The 20,170-nt window shown below is 29.3% G+C and overlaps 3 protein-coding genes across 7 annotated transcripts in view; all 3 read left to right on the top strand.

The window, feature by feature from the left end:
- The window catches only part of LOC126856334 (spectrin beta chain, non-erythrocytic 5), a 63,092-nt gene extending 53,099 nt beyond the window's left edge, over nucleotides 1-9,993 (top strand). For 3 of the 4 annotated variants that reach the window (XM_050604747.1, XM_050604745.1, XM_050604744.1), the window contains 14 exons: nucleotides 89-432; nucleotides 558-842; nucleotides 1,276-3,009; nucleotides 3,237-3,605; nucleotides 3,736-4,818; nucleotides 4,921-5,147; nucleotides 5,244-5,344; nucleotides 5,434-5,664; nucleotides 5,754-6,031; nucleotides 6,199-6,682; nucleotides 6,884-7,030; nucleotides 7,126-7,200; nucleotides 7,683-7,714; nucleotides 8,020-9,993. In XM_050604747.1, the coding sequence (XP_050460704.1) occupies nucleotides 89-432; nucleotides 558-842; nucleotides 1,276-3,009; nucleotides 3,237-3,605; nucleotides 3,736-4,818; nucleotides 4,921-5,147; nucleotides 5,244-5,344; nucleotides 5,434-5,664; nucleotides 5,754-6,031; nucleotides 6,199-6,682; nucleotides 6,884-7,030; nucleotides 7,126-7,200; nucleotides 7,683-7,714; nucleotides 8,020-8,262 (5,633 nt within the window). In that variant the 3' untranslated portion in view covers nucleotides 8,263-9,993. The remainder of the gene's footprint in view (nucleotides 1-88; nucleotides 433-557; nucleotides 843-1,275; nucleotides 3,010-3,236; nucleotides 3,606-3,735; nucleotides 4,819-4,920; nucleotides 5,148-5,243; nucleotides 5,345-5,433; nucleotides 5,665-5,753; nucleotides 6,032-6,198; nucleotides 6,683-6,883; nucleotides 7,031-7,125; nucleotides 7,201-7,682; nucleotides 7,715-8,019) is intronic. The other variant, XM_050604746.1, reaches the window with a different exon arrangement.
- Nucleotides 9,994-10,132: 139 nt separating this feature from the next.
- Nucleotides 10,133-14,081, top strand: LOC126856337 (gephyrin-like). 2 transcript variants are annotated; one of them, XM_050604753.1, is made up of 11 exons: nucleotides 10,133-10,919; nucleotides 11,192-11,310; nucleotides 11,404-11,603; nucleotides 11,676-11,799; nucleotides 11,945-12,238; nucleotides 12,302-12,356; nucleotides 12,437-12,569; nucleotides 12,679-12,954; nucleotides 13,102-13,235; nucleotides 13,323-13,510; nucleotides 13,588-14,081. In XM_050604753.1, the coding sequence occupies exons 1-11, from the start codon at nucleotides 10,883-10,885 to the stop codon at nucleotides 13,798-13,800; spliced, it is 1,773 nt and encodes a 590-aa protein (XP_050460710.1). In that variant the 5' UTR covers nucleotides 10,133-10,882; the 3' UTR covers nucleotides 13,801-14,081. The 2 variants fall into 2 exon arrangements, with proteins under 2 accessions (XP_050460710.1, XP_050460709.1); XM_050604752.1 differs by having other exon boundaries at nucleotides 11,676-11,856; nucleotides 13,588-14,080.
- A 398-nt stretch (nucleotides 14,082-14,479) lies between these two features.
- On the top strand, nucleotides 14,480-20,170 carry LOC126856338 (gephyrin-like). Its single transcript, XM_050604754.1, has 12 exons — nucleotides 14,480-14,619; nucleotides 14,908-15,032; nucleotides 15,128-15,303; nucleotides 15,412-15,568; nucleotides 15,771-15,986; nucleotides 16,074-16,131; nucleotides 16,214-16,255; nucleotides 16,332-16,422; nucleotides 16,514-16,789; nucleotides 17,038-17,171; nucleotides 17,248-17,435; nucleotides 17,515-20,170. The coding sequence occupies exons 1-12, from the start codon at nucleotides 14,592-14,594 to the stop codon at nucleotides 17,743-17,745; spliced, it is 1,722 nt and encodes a 573-aa protein (XP_050460711.1). The 5' UTR covers nucleotides 14,480-14,591; the 3' UTR covers nucleotides 17,746-20,170.

Here is a 20,170-nt window from a genome sequence, read left to right as displayed (position 1 = left end):
ATTGAATAATAAATAAGTTGTAACTACTGTTTGAATCATATAATTTCCTCACTTAATCAGATTGATAATAAATTTGTTAATAAAATAGCAAAAGGGGAGACGTTATTATCGCGAAAGCATCCGGCTAGCGCGGAAATTCATCAACAATTGGAACATTTACATACGTCCTGGCGGAAATTATTATTAGAATCTGGAAATCGAGGCAGAGGTTTGGAAGAGGCTCAAGATATCTTGGAATTTAACAATCAAGTGGAGAAGATCGAGGCCTGGATCAGAGATAAGGAAATGATGGTTCAAGCTGGCGATACCGGAAAAGATTATGAACACTGCTTGAGCCTTCAGAGAAAACTCGATGATGTGGATAGCGATATGCGAGTGGACGATTCCAGAATAAAAACAATTAACGCTTTGGCAGATAAACTTATAAAACAGGTAAAAACCAAATCTTTAATAGAAAAAAATATTAATAGAAATTTTCTCGTACATTAACTAAAACATAAATTTTATTGCTGAGAAATATATTTTTAGTTGTTATATTTTGCTATTTTGAACAACAGGGTCGCGATAATGAATCAAAGGCAATTCAGCAGCGACGCGATAACTTTAACAATAAATGGAAAGGTTTGCAAGGTGCATTAAGCATATATCGTGAAACATTAGCGGGTGCATTAGAAATCCATCTATTCAATCGGGATATAGACGATACAAACCAAAGAGTTATTGAAAAATCTATGGCCATGAACACGAGCGACACGGGAAAAGACTTACCCGCTGTCGAACAGTTACAAAGAAAACAAGAGGCTATGGAACGAGACATGACAGCAATAGAAGGGAAATTAAAAGTGAGTGAAGAACGTTAATTTCTCAATAAATATTTTACGTCAAAATTAATAATTAAAATTTATTAACTTTATAATTCGAAATTGATAAATTTATTAATTAATAATTTTATATGAAATAATTTGAATAAAACTATAATAATAATTATTAAATTATTAATTTTGAAATTCGAAATTAATAAATTTACATGCAATAATTGGTAATAATTAGTATAATAATAACAATTAGAATATTTCATCTATTTATTTATATGAGAAATTATTACAATATTATTTATTTTAAAAATTTTATTCATGTATGTGAATATATATTGTGGTTTGCGTGCACATTGAAGTATGATTAATCAAATTGTAATAATTCTATAAATATATAAATTTATTAAATATAATTTAAAGCATAAATAATTTTTATATTTTAATTTTATGTCTTTTTTAGGAGCATAAGACAGAGGCACAAAAGTTGTCGCATAAATATCCGGACAAGGCATCCGAAATAAATGGGATACTATCCGATCTCCAATCTAACTGGGACGATCTACAACGTTTAACTCGACATCGACGCGATGCTTTAAATCAAGCTTATACATTGCATAAATTCCAAGCTGATCTACATGAATTAGACATTTGGGTGGCCGATACTATAAAACGCATGAACGAATCCGAACCACCGACCACTATATCTGAAGCTGAAGCTGTACTAGAACTACATCAAGAGAGGAAAGCGGAAATCGACGGTCGACAAGATACATTTAAAAGTCTGAAGGAACATGGTCAGAAACTCTTATCGATCAACGAGGATATCAAGAATAATCTCGAGCATTTGGAAGAACTTAGACAAACATTGGCAAATGCTTGGGATGATCGTAGGCAGAAATTAACACAAGCGCATCAATTGCAACTGTTCAAAGAACAAGCCGATCAAGCTGATAGTTGGCTGGCGACGAAGGAAGCGTTCCTCAACAACGACGATCTTGGTGAATCTTTATCAGGAGTGGAAACACTGCTGCGTAAGCATGAAGAGTTCGAAAAAATGCTGATGTCTCAATTGGGACGCATCGACGAACTCGAAAAATTCGCTAATGACATCCTTTCGCGTGAACACGCAGACTCAAGTATAATACAGCAGCGAATTGCTTCCGTCTGCGCCAGAAGGGACAAACTAAAGAATAGTGCGACGGCCAGAAGAAAGAAACTTTTAGAGAGCCATCACCTGCACCAGTTTCTCAGGAACATATACGAGGTGGAAGGTTGGCTGCACCAAAAGCAACAGGTAGCGAGCGATGAAAATTATAGAGATTCCTCAAATCTGCAGAGCAAGATACAGAAACATATAGCATTCGAGAGTGAATTGATGGCCAACAAGGCGAGAGTCGCGTCCGTGGTCAACGAGGGTGAGGCACTCATTGAGGAAAACCATTACGCTTCGAAGGAAATACAGGAACGTTTAGACGAACTGGAAGCAGAATGGCGTCTTCTGCAAGAGACCAGTGAGTTGAAGAAGAACCGACTGAATGACGCGTACCAGGCCTTGTTGTTTGGTCGTAGTTTAGACGAATTCGAAACGTGGATGGATGAAGTAGAGACCCAGTTGCAGTCGGAGGATCACGGGAAGGATCTCTCGAGTGTGGCGAATTTGCTGAAGAGACATACCAACTTGGAGAATGATGTGCTCGGTCACAACGAGGCGTGTGAAACCATCAAGGAGACCGCCGCTAGTTTCCAGAAATCAAATCATTTCATGTGCGACGAGATTCAAGAGCGAGCATTAGTCACGATAAATAGGTATCATAGTCTCCAGGAACCAATGCAGATACGTAGAGACAATTTAGAAGATGCGAAATTGTTGCACCAGTTCGCGAGAGATGTCGAGGATGAGTTGCACTGGCTGTCAGAGAAAGAACCATTAGCCGCAAGTAACGATCTCGGAAATTCTCTTACTACAGTGAAGCGATTGCAAAAGAAACATCAAGCTTTGGAAGGAGAATTATTATCCAGGGAACCTGTAGTAGCTTCTTTGGTTAGCAGAGCGACTGTGATGATTCGAAGCGGACACTTCGCAGGAGATAAGATTGAACAATTAATTAAAAAACTGCAAGAGGAGTTGTCGCATCTTAGAGATTTGGCGAATGTCAGAAAATTGAGATTACTCGACGCTGTGGAATCGCAAACGGTAAACTATTAAATATATCTTTATTGATCTTATGAAATCATAATGTTATTAAGTTATAATATTAATAATAATATTATATTACGTAAGTATTAACTATAATATTATAAACTGTAATATAAAAAAATAATGCACAAATGTAATTTTAATAATTTTAAAAATTTAATTAATAATCATAAAAAGAGAAATGTATGATTTCTTTATGTGACGAAATTATATTTTATGTATAGTTTTATGCCGAAGCCGCGGAAGCTGAACAATGGATTAGAGAAAAACATCCGCAATTAACATCAGCTGATTACGGCAAGGACGAAGACTCCGTGCAGTCTCTGCTAAAAAAATTAGAAGGCATCGAACGCGACTTGTCCGGTTTCGAGAGCACAATCGATAACTTGAAGAAGCTATCACAGGGTTTAATCGAGCGGCATCATTTCGACAGCAAAAATATCGCTCAGAAACAGGCAGATATCGAGACTAAATTCAAAGAACTGCAAAACTTGAAAGAATATCGGTTGCAGAGATTATCAGAAAGCGAAAAGTTTTACAAATTTATCAGACAAGCGGATGAAGTGATTGAATGGATCGGAGACCAAACAACGGTAAATTCAAAGATAATTATAACTAATTTTATATATGTATATACATGTATATAAATATTTATATTTATAATTATTATAATTAATATTAAAACATAATTATTAAACGTTATATAATATTAAACATGGCCAGGTTGCTGCATCGGAGGACTATGGCCGCGATGTAGAACATGTGGAACTGCTGATTCAGATATTCGACAATTTCTTAGCCGGCTTGACAACAAGCGAAGGCCGTGTATCGGCTGTACTTGATGAGGGTCAAAAATTAATAGAGCAGAACAATCCGGAGAAAAACAAGATATCTCTTAAAATCGAAGAAACTAAGCAACAATGGGAAGATTTGAAGGAATTAGCACACGCTCGACAAGACGCGTTGGCGGGCGCCAAACAAGTTCATATGTTCGATAGGACGGCCGATGAGACTATCTCTTGGATACAGGAAAAAGAAGTGGCTCTCAGCTCGGACGGCTATGGCCACGATTTAGAAACCATTCAAGCACTGGTGAGAAAGCATCAAGGATTCGAGACTGATCTGGCAGCTGTGAAGGAGCAAGTAGAGTGCTTGACGGAGGAAGCAGTCAGGTTAATCGAACTATTTCCAGACGCGCGTGTACATATTGATGTGAAACATCAAGAAGCAGAAGCGGCATGGACCGAACTATTGGAAAAGGCAGCACAGAGACGAAGTAAACTCGCTCAGGCGGAACAACTGCAAGCCTATCTGGGCGAGTACAGGGATCTGATATCCTGGATAAATGAGATGGTAGCCAAGGTAACGGCGCCGGAATTAGCGTGTGATGTTCCTGGCGCCGAGGCGCTGATTTCCAGGCACAACGAGTACAAGTCGGAGATTGATACTCGCGAGGAGACCTTCGAAAAGTTCTACCGAATCGGGCAAAAGTTGATCGAACAGGGACATTTTCTGGGGAAAGAGATTGAAGACAAGATATCAGTGTTGCAGCAGCGCCAACAGATCTTGAAGGACACATGGCAGCAGCGGAAATTCATTTACGAACAGAATTTGGATACACAGCTATTTAAGAGGGACGCCGAAACTTTGGAGAATTGGATAGTCAACAGGGAGCCAATGCTATATGACGAAAAATTGGGAGATAGTATTTCGCAAGTGGAAGAGTTGATTAGGAAACATGAGGATTTCCAGAAGACTATAGAAGCGCAGGAAGAGAGATTCAGCGCGCTTAATCGAATAACAATGGTAAGATTTTGCTATTATATATGATAAAAAAAAGAAATTATTTTAGCAATTATTACTAAATGTTTTATATGTGTCTGTTTAATGTTATGAATACTTGCACAGCTGGAAAAAGCCTTCCAAAAACAACAAGAAGCGGAAATGGCCGCGCGCCAAGCGGAGAAAGAGCGCGCAGAACGCGAGCGGATTGAAGAACGAAAACGTAAAGAGGTGCAAAGGATAACCGAAGAGCGAAAACGCGAAGAGGAACGTAGGCGATTATTAGATAATTCTCATCGCGCGCAGCATGATGAAGTTAACGGCTCTGTCGATGAGCATGAATCTGTAAATATGTGAGTAAAAATTCAAATTTAATTCAAGACTAAATACCAGGTTGAAATATCTGAAATAATTAATGTTTTACAAATGCTATTGTTTCTATCTATCAGATTATCTCCGCTGAAGGGTGCTATTTCCGAAACAGCAGAACCTGCGACATCTCCCAAATCTCATGGTATATCACACGTATTCGGCGAAAAATTAAGACGGGGTATGTAATTTTTATATGAAAAAATAATTTGCACTCTTTCTTGTTAATAAAAATATTTTATGATTTATTAATTGTTTTTTTTTTTTCAGCTACTTCGGACATTAAACGGGCTGAAAGCATGAAAGTGGATACCAAGAAACCAAAGCGGACCCCGAGTTTCACGACTAGACGAAGAACGCAAAGTTTCAGAAAATTACAGCGAATGGAGAATATGGACGCATTGCGACCGGTCGAAATTCAAGGTTTTCTTGAACGAAAGCACGAGCTTCAAAGCGCCGGTAAAAAGGCAGCCGTTCGATCGTGGAAGCAGTATTACACCGGTACTTAATCATTTATAAAATTAAATAGACGACTTTCATTTCAAGCTTTTCGCATTTGCAAATATATTTTTCTTTCTCGGCCATTGCAGTGCTATGCGGGCAACTGCTGTGTTTCTTCAAGGACGTGGAAGATTTTTCATTGAGCAAAGCGGCTACTGCTCCGATAACAATTTTCAATGCCATATGTGAGAAAGCGGACGACTACACGAAGAAGAAAAACGTGTTTCGGTTAAAGTGTACGGACGGCTCGGAATTTTTGTTTTTAGCACCGAGTCAACAAGAGATGGAAGACTGGGTCAACAAAATTTCGTTTCACGCGAAACTGCCGCCAAGTCTGCAGCTCTTAAGCTACGACGAGTCTCAGAAGGTGTGCGATAAATAAATTAATTTACCATTTTTATATATAAATTTTTAGAATATTATTATTTTAATTCCTTTTATATCATTTTTTATTATTTTAATTTTTTCTTTTTTTTTATTATTTTATGAAACTATACGATCCATATATTTTTTATTCCTCAAATCCAAATGCAGCAAGAAGGTTTGGAGAGGTTGCAGAACTCGGGATTAGATCACATGGACGATAACGTGTCGACCGGAAGTAGCCGCGTTTCTACACCGGAGATGGAGCGTAAGAACTCTGTGATTAGGCGTGATCCCACGTCGCCGAATCAACACTCGTCAAGCACTGTGCAAGTAGAGTTCCTGCAGACACATCGGCAGAATCAGCAGCGGCGCAATGACGCGCAGAATGTCGATGCTTTCCTCGCATCGCAGAGATCCGAGATACCGCAAACTCAAACCGAATTTCTGCAGATGCATAGGCAACAGCAACTGCTCGCGCAACAACAGCAGCAACTGATGCAACAGGAGCAACTAGCGGCTCAGTGGGATCAATATCAACACAATTCCGCAATGGTGGAAACCGATAAACCACCCATACCGCCGCGAGGCGCTCCTCCACCTATTCCTATGAGAACACCGAGTTCGGAAAATATGATGCAATATAAACGTAATGGTACGTTTGATTTAAAATTATCTCAAAAAAATATATAACGAATCTCAATTTTTAGATACAATTAAAATTGATTTTTTTTTTTTAAGATAAAATTTAATTTTTGCACACATCACTTAATTTTTCTTGTCTTTAATAATCTCTTTACATTTATTGTAATTTATCTCTCATTCTCTTACATATCAATATTAAAAAAATGTATAGATGTGGAACACCATTTGCAACAAGGAAGACCCGTTTATCAACAGCGCAGTGCAACGTTAAATCACAATGGATCTGGCCAGTACTCATCGAACGAGCCACCGACATGGCACAGACAAAGTAGCGTGGATCTTCCTCCACAACATCAAGGTACGTGTATGTAATATAATTTGAAAGATTCAAGAGGTTTAGGAAGATTCTACTCGATATTCATGGACACATGAACATTCATCATCATTTTGTAGAATTAGCACCTCCATTGCCATTGAGTGCCCCTCCGCCGACTAGAATGACTCAGTGGAACATTCCTCAGCATCTTGGTCAGTCATTACGAAACACTCACATTCGATGATCTGCAGAAAGATCGATAATGTGAAAAAGTCGCATGCAACCATTCTATATTGACACTTGTTTTCGTTATTCATCTGTATTTTATGAAATTTTTTTTTTTATTTACTAAAATGCTTAGCCAGGAATGTAAAATGCTAAAGCAATGTAAAAATTATCAATTACACATTTGTACACATATATTTTTAACCGGTATACATAGACATTTGTATCTTTTAAAATATTAACAGATTTTTACTAATTATTTATAAGCACAAAATTATAATTTATTATGCATTGTGGTATCTGCACTTTAATTTTCTAACTCTACAATTTACACGATCGCCAATAACAATTGTAAATAGCTATTTAGTGTATAATAACAATATAGCTGAATTGTGCAAATGTTGCATCAATTTATGATGCCAATTTAATATAATAAAAATTTCTTAATTCTGTTTTTCTTTTGTTACAGCATATGGGAATGTACCAGTAAATATTAGACAAGTAAGTTTTTTTAAAACATTAATTGAACTAAATTATATACTTGTGAATAATTTAAAGCAATTTATATTTTTTTTGTGAAATAAACCCCCACACACATACAATTATTATTATAAAAATTCTTAAATTTCTTCCAAGATAGATACTTTATAAGAAAATATTGTTCTAAGAAAAGGATTTTTATATTATATTATATTTAAATTAAATTATATAAGATTGCTACATAGTGAGAAGCTATCATAGTGACATCAGGATAAATTTCGCTCTCTTTCGTTTATAAGTCCGAGTAATAGATTTATATTTTTTAGGGTATACAGCAACAAAATAATACTTTCACCGGTAGACCGACATCGTTGCCGCCTTATGTCGCTCCACCAGCGGCTCCGCAAACATCTCCTACGAACATCACAGTGGTAGATGGCAGAAGAACGTCAGAGAGCGGATCAGAAAGCGAACAAAGCTCAGGCGGCAATCGTAAAGATCGTGATTACAAGCGAAGTTCCGTGTTGAGTAATTTATTCGGAAGACGCAAGAAACCTTCTCAATCGTAACGCTATTTCCAAGAGCTTTTACGAAGCGTGTTTATAACTATGGTCTTTATAGTCGTTGCATACGAATCTTACTTAAATGTGATGCAAAAATGCGACCTTCTTCGTATAAAACGAACGACGAAATTTCTTAAGAATATCATTGGGATTCTTAATATCATGGCATTTTTTGCTGCGCAGTACATCGATAGTATAACTTATTTCTTGTAAATTTGATAGCAATATTATTTGTACGCTTATCACGGTAATTTTAATTCTATATGCTCTAATAATCTTAGGCTTGAATCAATATACAAAAAATTCTTAAATATTTACAATCCTAATCATAATCGATGATTAATTAAAAAATAAATTTTTAATTAATGAATTTACAATTTGAAAAATTGGAAGTCAAACTTCATATTTTTCATAAAATTTATGTTCTTTAAAAATATTATTCATATCCTTAGACAATGTTGCGAATCATTCGAAGATATTTGATTCCCAATGTTGTTACGAATAATTTTTTTACTGTATATATAAAAAACATGTTTATCAAAATATTCATAAAAATTAAAACTTCGTTATCAATTGTCATAATCCTAAGGATTAGTTAGCATATATTGTCAACTATTAATTTTGAAATAATTTTCTTATATGTATTACATTTTCTTATATGTATTTTCTTATATTGATTACTATTAATATGAAAAAAAAAGTATTTTTTTCTCATATTAATGAATAAACTATATTTTTATATGTTAAAAGTAATATAGAGAGAAAATATACAAATATATAGTTACTCTATGTTTATATATATATATATATATATGTATATGTGTGTGTGTGTGTGTGTGTGTGTGTGTGTGTGTGTGTGTGTGTGTGTGTGTGTGTGTGTGTGTGTGTGAGTGTGTGTGTGTATTTATATATATATATATATATATATACTCTCTAATAAATTTTTTTACATATTAATAGAGAGAGAAAGAAAGTAGAGTTCGCAATATATGCAAGTAACATCTTTAAAGATTATGACAGCTGAAAATTTTCAATTATATTGGGGAAAAAAAAATTATACAACGATTCAGTTAAATATCATATAAACATATCAATATTATGACTCTTTTATATTTAACTTTAGTTTCGGGTCTATTAATGATGAATTTTTCGGATTATCACTGTAACAGTAATAAAATTGTTAAACTGAAGACCTTTAAAAATATCACAACAAACAATTACATTTTATAAAATATAAAAAATTGCTATTCTACAAAAACAAATGATTACAGATTACCGAGTTTATTTGAGATGTACCTGACTTTAAGAACAAAGTATAAGATGACTTCTGTTTTTGGAGAGAGAAAAAGAGAGGGGAATTATTTCTCTCCCTTTTCTTTTAAGTTAAAAAATACCAGCACAGATGATAAAATGCCAGAAGAGCGTAATGTTTAAGTTGTAGATGTCATAATATATATTGCAAATATTATATATTTGTAGACCCATATGTGGGACCAATGATCTAATGTATTAAATGTCAGAGAGATATATTGACATATTTTTTGATGTGAGGAAGATGAAATATTATTATATATTCTCGAGCGTTATACCATTTTTATGATAATGGTGATGTTACGAAATGTAAAGTGTATTTAATACAATATAAAAATTGTATACTATGCAGGCATATTCTTGGCCTATATGTAGTTATAGAAAGAATGAAGGTCAAAATATAATATCAATGAACAAAAAATAAAATGCGCATATTTATTTTTAAAATCTGAAGTAGAAATCTAAAGATAAAAAAAGAAAAAAATTAATTAAAATTTTAAAAGAAAACTAAAATAAAAATTTAAAGTCAATCGCTTACAAATGTATTTGCAAAAGCATTTAAAACATTTTTCAATTATTTTCAATCATATATAAAATTTTATTATGTAGGTATAACAAAAGTATGTACTATATAACTTTAGATTTGTTTTGTAACTATATTGAAATATAAGTATGTTAACCCTTTTGTTAATGTAATATTTTAGTTATATTATTATCATATTATATTATTTTATTAAATCAATTTTATATAATAATATTTATATATTATTTATATATATAAATTTTGATTATTTTATTATATATCAAATTATTTGAAATTGTTTAAACGATTATAAAATAGTATTTGGCGGATCTGCTAGGCTCCTGTAGTCAATTTGTTGCAAAACTGTATTAATAAAATATATATACAGTTAAAAATAAAGAGGTCACATATTTTCGATTCGATTTCAATTGTAGTTCAATCGATAATATGATACGATATATTTTGAATTATATTTGCCGCGTTTTCGTTACCAAAAACTTGTAGCAGAAAGTTTTGCCTGCAGAAAATATATTCTCGACAAAACTCTTATCAAAACAAGTAGCAAGAAGTATGCCACACATTATACATTCAAAACAAAATTGACATTATTGATTATTGATTACAGTCTATTATTATTAATACTTCGTAAAAAATAAATATAAACAGTTTCTCATCGATAAGTTCCGTTTCCGTTGACAATTTGAAGGACTACGGATGACGAATGGTTGAGATCATATATACAAACGAAGATACGAACAGTAAAAATCTTGCATCATATAAGGGCGCAACAAGATGTCAACAAAAGTTATTACATTTTTTATTATAGTTGGTATGTAATATATATCTTATTACGAAATATATGAAAAACGTAAATTTTAAGAAAATTATGATAAAATCTATTTTAATATAAAATTCCAAGAAAATATCTTATCAGTCATATACATATTTGAAAATTAAATGTAATTACACATTATATATGTATATGTATCTTGGATTAATAGTAATAAATCTTTTGTGTATAAAGATTTTTATCATATAATTCTTATTTTTTGTTTTTTTTTTAAATACTGTTTTTTAATTCTATTATAATTATTAATACAGTAGGTGACAAGGATAAATTAAAACATTATGTCCACCTAATGAAAGAGATCATATCTGATGATCTAGAAGGATATATAAATGATGTTCATTATACACCATGTAATCTATATCAAATACAGGTAATTATTAAAATTACAAAGATATTCCGAGATAACAAAGAAATTTCTTTGTTCTATTAATATTATAATTTTTTACATTGATATGTTATGTAGAAATATTTAGAATCTTTATGCGATGCAAATAAAGCAAACATTGTTATAATCATTGGTGAGCATACGAAGTGTAAATCTGCAGAAGAAAATATTGTGTGTATGGCAACTAAAGTAGCTATTAATCATTGTAAAATTATTTATAAAGATATAACACCAGATATATTAGAACTAGAAGTTCAATTAAGGGACGTACTTTCTCAGTAAGATTTCATTTTTATTTATCCAATAGTTCATAAAATTACAACGTTTAAAAATACATAATATGTTTTCAGAGCTGTATGTGGAATACGAAATAATACATTTATTCTTAATATGTTTGGCATGTGTTTAATGGCAACAATGTGTTTAAGAACACACAAAGAAAAAATATTGCAAATTGCACAAAAAATAATGCAGGTTAACACAATTAATTCTAATAAATCTTCTGCATGCAATATACCTAGCTTGTCTCTGGTAAAGTATATCCTACATTGAAATTAATTAAACAAAGATTTCATAAGAAAAAAATTTTATAAATTGTAATTAAAAAATTTTCTTACAGGAAAAAATCGATTGGCTAATAAATGCATATAAAATAACTTCATCTTCTACAGTTACTGTACCACAAGCAATACTTACAATAGGTAGTATAGTAGCTAGAGAACTCAGACATCACAGAAAGAGCCTAATAATTCCTGAATATGTGAGTGTACATGATGCTTATGGCAAAATATTATTCGAAAACATATATTCCAAATGTAACGTGCCATCAGTTAGAGTTTCTGCTAAACAGGGATTTGCAATAATAGTAAATGATGAAAAAAAAACAAAGAAGATATTAGAACCAGGAATTACAGTAAGTGATAATAAATATTATACATATATCATAAACTAGGCCTATAAAACAAAACTGTTTCAGTCGATACAACCTGGCACATGTGTAATGGTAAACATTGGAGCACCTATTCCCGATAGTAAACATTATATTTGTAAATCACATACTTATTTGTTTATAATAAAAAATTGTTACTAATTATTGTTTCTTCGATTATAGGAGCAACAGCAGTAATAGAAATTAAGAATACAAAAAAAGTAATTAAAAAATATGATAATACTGATAATAAAGAATATTGCGAGCAAGAAGAAATCGAAATACTAAGTCATCCAAAAGAAGAAGAAAATATTAAGTACAAAACTTTTACATTTTGATATATTTTTACAATATATTTTGTCACACACACCAAGTAGATTTATTTGTTTAATTTATTTGTTTTATTTTTTTATGTATTTCTAAAGACCTATTGGTTGCGAGGTAAAGATAGAAGAACCAATTTTGAATAAAAATACGTGTATTGGGGCAGCGGACATAGGAATATTGACATGTTGTGGTATTGATAAAGTTGCAGTCATTAAACATCAGTCTATAGGTATATTGTCCATTGGAGATGAGTTAGAAAAACCTGGCAGGATTTTAAAACCAGGACACATTTATGATAGCAGCAAATTAATTCTAATCACATTATTAAAACAACATGGTTTCAATGCTTTGAATTTAGGAATTGCGAAAGATAAGTGAGTAAATTAATATTTATTTTAATGTTTAATGTACACACTATAATGCATGATATAATCTTCATCTGATTTACAAATAATGAATATTTTCATTACTCTATTATATATTTTAATGATCAATATTTAATAAAACAAATATTTTTGCAGCATAATAAGCATAATAGGCAAACTCGAAGAAATTTTAGAAAAAGTGAATATAATTGTGATAATAGGTGCTGCGAAAGATAAAGATTTATTGAAGCCCATTTTACGAGGACATTTCAATGCCGTGTTACATTTTGGTATTTGTTTTTTTCTTTTTATTAATCATCAGATCATTTATGTATTGAAAGATATATTTTTTTAGAATATTTTATACTTTCTTTCAGGTGCCGTAAATATGAAACCAGGAAGATCGACAACATATGCAACATGCACATTTAACTCCACAACGAAACATTTTTTATGTTTATCAAAAAACTCGGCGATTGTTCCCATTGCTGCGCATTTATTTTTGTTACCTCTTCTTAATGTTTCACGCTGCTTTCACAAAGAATGGCCCTTAGTGGTATCTCGTGTAAGATATTCTTTACATACTTTAAAATGAGATATATAATATATGTATGTTGCTATGATATTGCTATAATATTATAGATACAATTAGCACCCGAACTGTATTCGCGTCCTAAATATGTTTGGACGTCTTTAAAATGGAACAAGGAAAATACATACCCCTGGATTCACAACATATCAAATCACTATAACCATAACACTAATGCACTTTTAAGATTGCCATCTCGAACAATGGAAATGTCAAAGTTATTACCTGATGCATTTATAACAACGATATTTGTTGGCTCAAGATAATTCTGCCAAGATATTTTTCATTAAATTCACTAGCGAGAGTTTGCGCATATTTTACAATAATGGATATATTTTTTTAAAGCTTAAATAGAATTATTATTATTATTATTATTAAAGTAATATATATTATTTATTTTATTTCTAATAATTTTAATTTGTACGAGAAAATGTTATTACTTTAAAATAATTTATATTTTAAAAGTTATTATGTATATTTTTATATTTTTACTAATAAAAATTAGTTTCTAGAAAAAATACAAAATTTCACAGAGAAAAAAATAATTTTTGCGAAACTCACTTTCCGAAATATATAATGTTGTAGCGATAATTTTAGTCTATTGTTATGATATTGATATTATTGTAATGATTTTGTAAGTTTAAAATATAAATATATTTTGTTTTAATAAAATGCATTATTTTAGCTAATAGCTACTTTTTAATGCACTATACGTGCTAATAATTATTACACAATTAGCCATCAACAATAAATGAAATACCATATTTTTATACCATACTTGTCATATTTTTGCTAGCAAGCTTATAATAAATACTTTGCGAATAATCAGCACGATACACATTTGAAACAATTTTGATATTGAGAAACCCTAAAAAAAAAAAATAAATAAATAACATCTGTTCGATACGTTACGATTTCTGTTGACTACTTTAAAGACTAGTCAAAATAAACTCAAGAACTCAGGCGGCGGATATTTGAAGCCAAACACGCACGACTGGAACAGTAAAAATCCTGTAGTGCGATCATATTGGAACGCAATAAGGTGTTAGAAGTTGAAATGACTTTTACATTTCGCCTTGTAGTCGGTATGTACTATAACATATATTTTTATTATGGAATATATATATTATATAGTTTTAAAATATATATATTAATAAAATTTACTTTAATAAAAAATTCGAGAATTATCATAATCACATGCACATTGGGTAATTATATTTCTTGCATTTTTGAATTATTAATAATCTTAATATATAGTATTTAATGTGAGTTTTATCACATATTTATATCATAGTGTGCGTTCTCTCTCCCTTCCTCTCTCTTTCTCTCTCTCTTGTTATATTATATAATAATTCTATTAATTAATTATACAGTATGCAATTTAGAAGAATATATGCCTCCAATCGAATTATATCATCACATAAAAAAGAAAACTAAATTTGAGATAAAAACAGAAAATGATATCTTATCTCTGCCAAATAAGAAAGATACATTAATGGTAGCTAAATATTTTAAATATTTTTTTTGTATTATTGTATTGTTATATTATAATTTATATTATATTATAATTTATCATATATTTATATAATACAGAAATATTTAATGTCTTCATGCGATAAAAATGAAGTTGATGTTATTATCGTCACTAGTAATATTGAATATACTGTTATATTTGATGCCAGTCAAATAGTTAAGGATAAAAATGTTTTCACAAACATCACAACATTTATATCAAAACTAGAACTGAAACTAAAACATAAATTTAATCGGTAAAAGTTTTTACTTTTTACTTTTATTAATCTTATAGTTTTAGAAGTTACTAAATATTATAAATATATGTATATACATATAATAAATAATAAGTATATAATTTTTAGAGTTGCATGTGGAATACGAAAGAAAACGCTTATTCTTAATATTTTTGGTTCACCAGAAGTTGCAATAATATGTTTACAAAAATATGAAGAATTGATACTGCAAATAGTAGAATTAACACGGAATAAAACAACTTATGGCATTAAATCTCCAATAGAAGTATAACAAAATGTCTTTTGTCATAAAAATAGTTAAATAGTAGATTATATATATATATATATATATATATATATATATATATATATATATATATATACAATTAGAGTAGAAATTATGTGATAAAAATATAAATAATTTTTTTTTTATACAGAAAAATATAAAAAACACAACTAATCGTAGCAGAAAATTTGATGTATTTTAGGTAATAGATGCACAAAATACAATACGTGATATAATAATGCAAAGCAATGAAAAAATAGAGTCTGAATGTGTGAGTGTGCAAAATGCTTATGGTCGAGTATCATTAGAAGATATACATGCCAAATGCAACGTGCCTTCAGTTAGAACTTCTGCCAAATATGGATATGCAATAATAGCAGATGAAAAAAATAAGAAGAAGATAGAAGCAAAAACTATAGTAAGTGATGGTAAATTACACATAATAATTATATTAAATTACATATAACAAATTATATCATAAATTATAGCTATAAAACTGTTTCAGTTTTCATTGACATCTGACGTATGTGTATCAGTAAAAACTGGAACACCTATTCCCAATGGTAATTCCCAATTATAATAAGTTAATTATATTTATCTGCTTATGATAAAAAATTAACAATTTCTTTTTCTATTTAATTATAGGAGCAACAGCAGTCGTAAAAATTAAAGATGCAAAAATAATATGTAATAATATTGATAATATTGATAAAATTACTATAAAAAATTATTATTAATTATTAATTTTTTTATTCGATTATAGTGCTTAGAACTGCTAATAACAATTCGTCAATAGAAGATATCCAGGAAGAAATCGAAATAATAACTCAACCAAAAGTAGGAGAAAATATTAGGTACAAAACTTAATACATTTTAATATAATTTTAAAATATTTAACACCAGATAGATTTATTCGTCTAATTATTTGTTTATGTATTTATGAAGACCTGTTGGTTACAAGATAAAGATGGGAGAAAAAATTTTGAAGAAATACACATGTATTGGATTAGCTGAAATAGAACGTTTGATATCTTGTGATATCAATGAAATTGTAGTCATTAAACATCAGCCTGTAGGTATATTGTCCATTGGAAATGAGTTAGGAGACCCTGGGGAGATTTTAAGTCCAAAACACAAGTATGATGGCAACAGACCAACTCTAATCACATTATTAAAACAGGAAGGTTTCGATGCTTTGGATTTGGGAATTGTAAATGATGAGTGAGTATTATTGCTATTTATTATGATTCTTAATATTCTGTATTATAATATATATTTCCCACTTAATTTACGAATATTTGTGTTATTCTATTATATCATATAATTATATATATATATATATATATATATATATATATATATATATATAATTTTATTAATTTTATATTTTATATTTTATAAAATTTTATATTTTTTTATTAAATTTTAATATATTTAATATTCTCTTAATAAAATAAATATTTCTCTAGCGAGCTAAAATTAATACTTAAAATCCAGAAAGCTTTAGAAAAAGTGAATATACTTGTGACAACTGGTTCTGTGGATGGAAGAAATCGATTAAAGCTCATTTTACAGCAATTTTTTAAGACTACTATACATTTTGGTATTTTCCTATTTTCAATATTAATACATTAAAACAAACAACGTTTCTTAAAGTTGTTATATTTGCTATTCTACAGATTGCGTGAATTTAAAACCCGGCAAATCAACAACTTATGCAACATGCGTCTTGGACGGGAGAAAAAAGTATTTCTTATGTTTTCCGGGAAATCTGGGAAAGGTTCTCATTGGTGCACATTTATTTCTTTTACCTCTTTTGAACCAGCTGTCCCACAATAACTTGGAAGCACCCATCATACAAGCTTGTGTAAGATTGCCTTTGATTTGACTACTCAAAATGAGAAAAGAGATAAATGATATACATTATAATGTTGCTATAATTGCAGGTAATGAATGAACATAAGAAGAATTCGCGTCCTACTTATTCGTGGACACATTTAAAATGGGACAAAACAGAAAAAGATTTATTTGCAAAAGCTTACAGTATAGAAGATAATACACTTAACTCTCCTGAGGCTAATGCACTTTTAATATTGCCACCGTCTAAACCGAATGACATATCGTACTTAAAAAATGTATTTACACCAGCGCTATTTCTTCAGCGCTTCTCTAAATAATTTTGCCAAAATATTTCTAATCGAATCCAGAGTGAAAGAAAATAATTATTACACAATAGAAATTCATAAAAATATTTTTTCACAATCAACACAAAAAAATAGATATACAGCATTATTTCATGTTAAAATTTAAACTGAATTCTTTCTTAGCGCAAAAACTTATTATAAAAGTATTTACTATTTATTCTATTTTTTTAAACTCTACCATTCCATATCTTATTGTTAATAATATGTATTCTTTCAAACTAAATTTTTATCAAAAATTTTTTAGAGAGCGGACGCAAATAATATTACATTATCTATTTTTATCCCTGAAATTTATTTCACAAATAATAATTAATTTTTTAAATATCGTTCAATACTATCATATTGTAATTTTAATATACTGTATTGTAATTTCTATTTATATAACATTTTAGCGTTGCATGAAGAAATATCTGATATTTTTATGTTTTTATAGCTTTACAATTTTAAAATACATTGATTTTAATAGTTGCATTATTTTTTTTTTTAATTAATAGTTACGCTATTTGTGTGTGTATGTGTGTATGATTGGATGCACTGTAAATGCTTTAAATGTTATAATACTTTAAACTGCAAATAATTAATAGACAAATTAATCAGCTGTCAACAATAATTGAAATCAAATCATTGATAGATTAAAAATCTAAAAATCTAAGAATCTAAAAATTAAATAAATCGAATTTTATTAATATCAAATATATACGTATGTGTATATCCGTGCGTGTGAATATCGATACATATATGCTCAGATTTTAATTATGAATATTTCTAACTTATATATATAAACTTAATTTATTATTCTCTTGATATTTTCGCCATTATAATATATAATTATATAGTTATACAAAATTAACATTATTTTGTTTGTATTTACGTTTAATGCACAATTTTGTATACATCGTTTACATATGATTAAATATTTGGAAAATTAATTTACATACTTCGTAGAGAGATAATTGATAATTGATAAGTTACGAAATAAATTTGAATAAAAAAACTTAAATTTCTTATAAAAATTTTTGTACCAGATCGTTATTTGTACACTTGTCGAATAGTTATCCTTATTATTAGTAATCCTTCAAAAAATAAGTAGAAAATTAAAATTTTCCTTATGCTGTTTGTTCAATCCTATAAATATTTTACATAAATTTATTCTCTCTCTCTCTCTCTCTCTCTCTTATAAATAAAGTATTTTCATAGCATAAATTTTACATATAAGTATTTATATATATGATAAATGTTAATTCACATGTTAATTCAATATTGATAGTGATAATAAAATTCTAGCAACTATTATTAATTTTTCATTAATCTTAATATTTAAAAAATTAATATTTATAATTGGTTGCGTAACTCATTTTCATTTTGAAATCTAAGAGACTATTAAAAGCAATTATATAATGTATAAAGAAGTTCTACTCATTGTTATCTATAACCGACCAAAAATAACTAATAATCTAATCTAATAAAGATAATATTGATCATATGCTACTTATTTAAGATCAATAATATACATTCCAATTGCAAAATTTAAAAGTATAATTAATATCTAAAATAAAATATAATATAAAATAATTAATCACCTTGTACAAGTACAGTAGTGCTTCCACATATGATAGTAATAGTATTATGCTTATATGCAATAATACATATTGCGAATTACAAATACGAATTAGGTTTAAAATAAAACCTAAAAATCTAAATATCTTATCAAATTATGCAGTTTTGCATTGAGTTACCTTTGATTAATTTACTAATTTATTTATGTAGATACATAATATATGAAGATATAATACATAATATATAAATTTTGTTATGTGCAATTATGTTTTTATGTATTTATCTATACTTATATGTATAGATAAATAATATAAGTACAAAATAGATAGTACAAATATAAACATAATAATTATATATCTTACAATAAGTTGAGACAAAAATCTGCTTTGTCATTTTCATATTCCACAATAAAAATTTTATGTCAATTCTATAGATGCTCATTTTTTATGCATATAAATTTCCTAAAATCAGATAAATTTATTACACAAAACATTTTTTTTTCAATGTAAAGTAGATTTAAATTATGTGAAGATACTCATACTTGTTCAAACTAGAATAAACTATATGTATCACAATATATGCACTTGAATAATCTACGGCAACTCTAAAAATTAATGATGAAAATGCATTTGCTAAAAATTAATTAGTTAAAATTTAATTAAATGTGATATTTAATTATAATGTACTCACAAAATTTTACTTGTTTGTTTTCGAGAAGTGCTATAAATATATTTCTGCAATTATATATACATAGTACATAATATGAGTTTCCAAAGTAAATAGATATCAGAGATAGAGAGAGAGAGATTTACAGATTTTTCTTATGTTAATAATGCTAATT

Source organism: Cataglyphis hispanica, chromosome 18 (genome assembly GCF_021464435.1).
Source record: "Cataglyphis hispanica isolate Lineage 1 chromosome 18, ULB_Chis1_1.0, whole genome shotgun sequence".
NCBI classification, from domain to species: Eukaryota; Metazoa; Arthropoda; class Insecta; order Hymenoptera; family Formicidae; genus Cataglyphis; species Cataglyphis hispanica.
This window is presented reverse-complemented; position numbering and strand designations above follow the sequence as displayed.

Excerpts from the sequence above, each read along its gene's own strand:
- LOC126856337 (XM_050604752.1), top strand. The coding sequence starts at position 10,883 with ATGTCAACAAAAGTTATTACATTTTTTATTATAGTTG. Across the intron at positions 11,604-11,675 it reads TTAAGGGACGTACTTTCTCA|AGCTGTATGTGGAATACGAA; the intron begins GTAAGATTTCAT and ends ATATGTTTTCAG. Across the intron at positions 11,857-11,944 it reads ATATACCTAGCTTGTCTCTG|GAAAAAATCGATTGGCTAAT; the intron begins GTAAAGTATATC and ends ATTTTCTTACAG.
- LOC126856338 (XM_050604754.1), top strand. The coding sequence starts at position 14,592 with ATGACTTTTACATTTCGCCTTGTAGTCG. Across the intron at positions 16,423-16,513 it reads AAAGTAGGAGAAAATATTAG|ACCTGTTGGTTACAAGATAA; the intron begins GTACAAAACTTA and ends GTATTTATGAAG. Across the intron at positions 17,436-17,514 it reads CACCCATCATACAAGCTTGT|GTAATGAATGAACATAAGAA; the intron begins GTAAGATTGCCT and ends CTATAATTGCAG.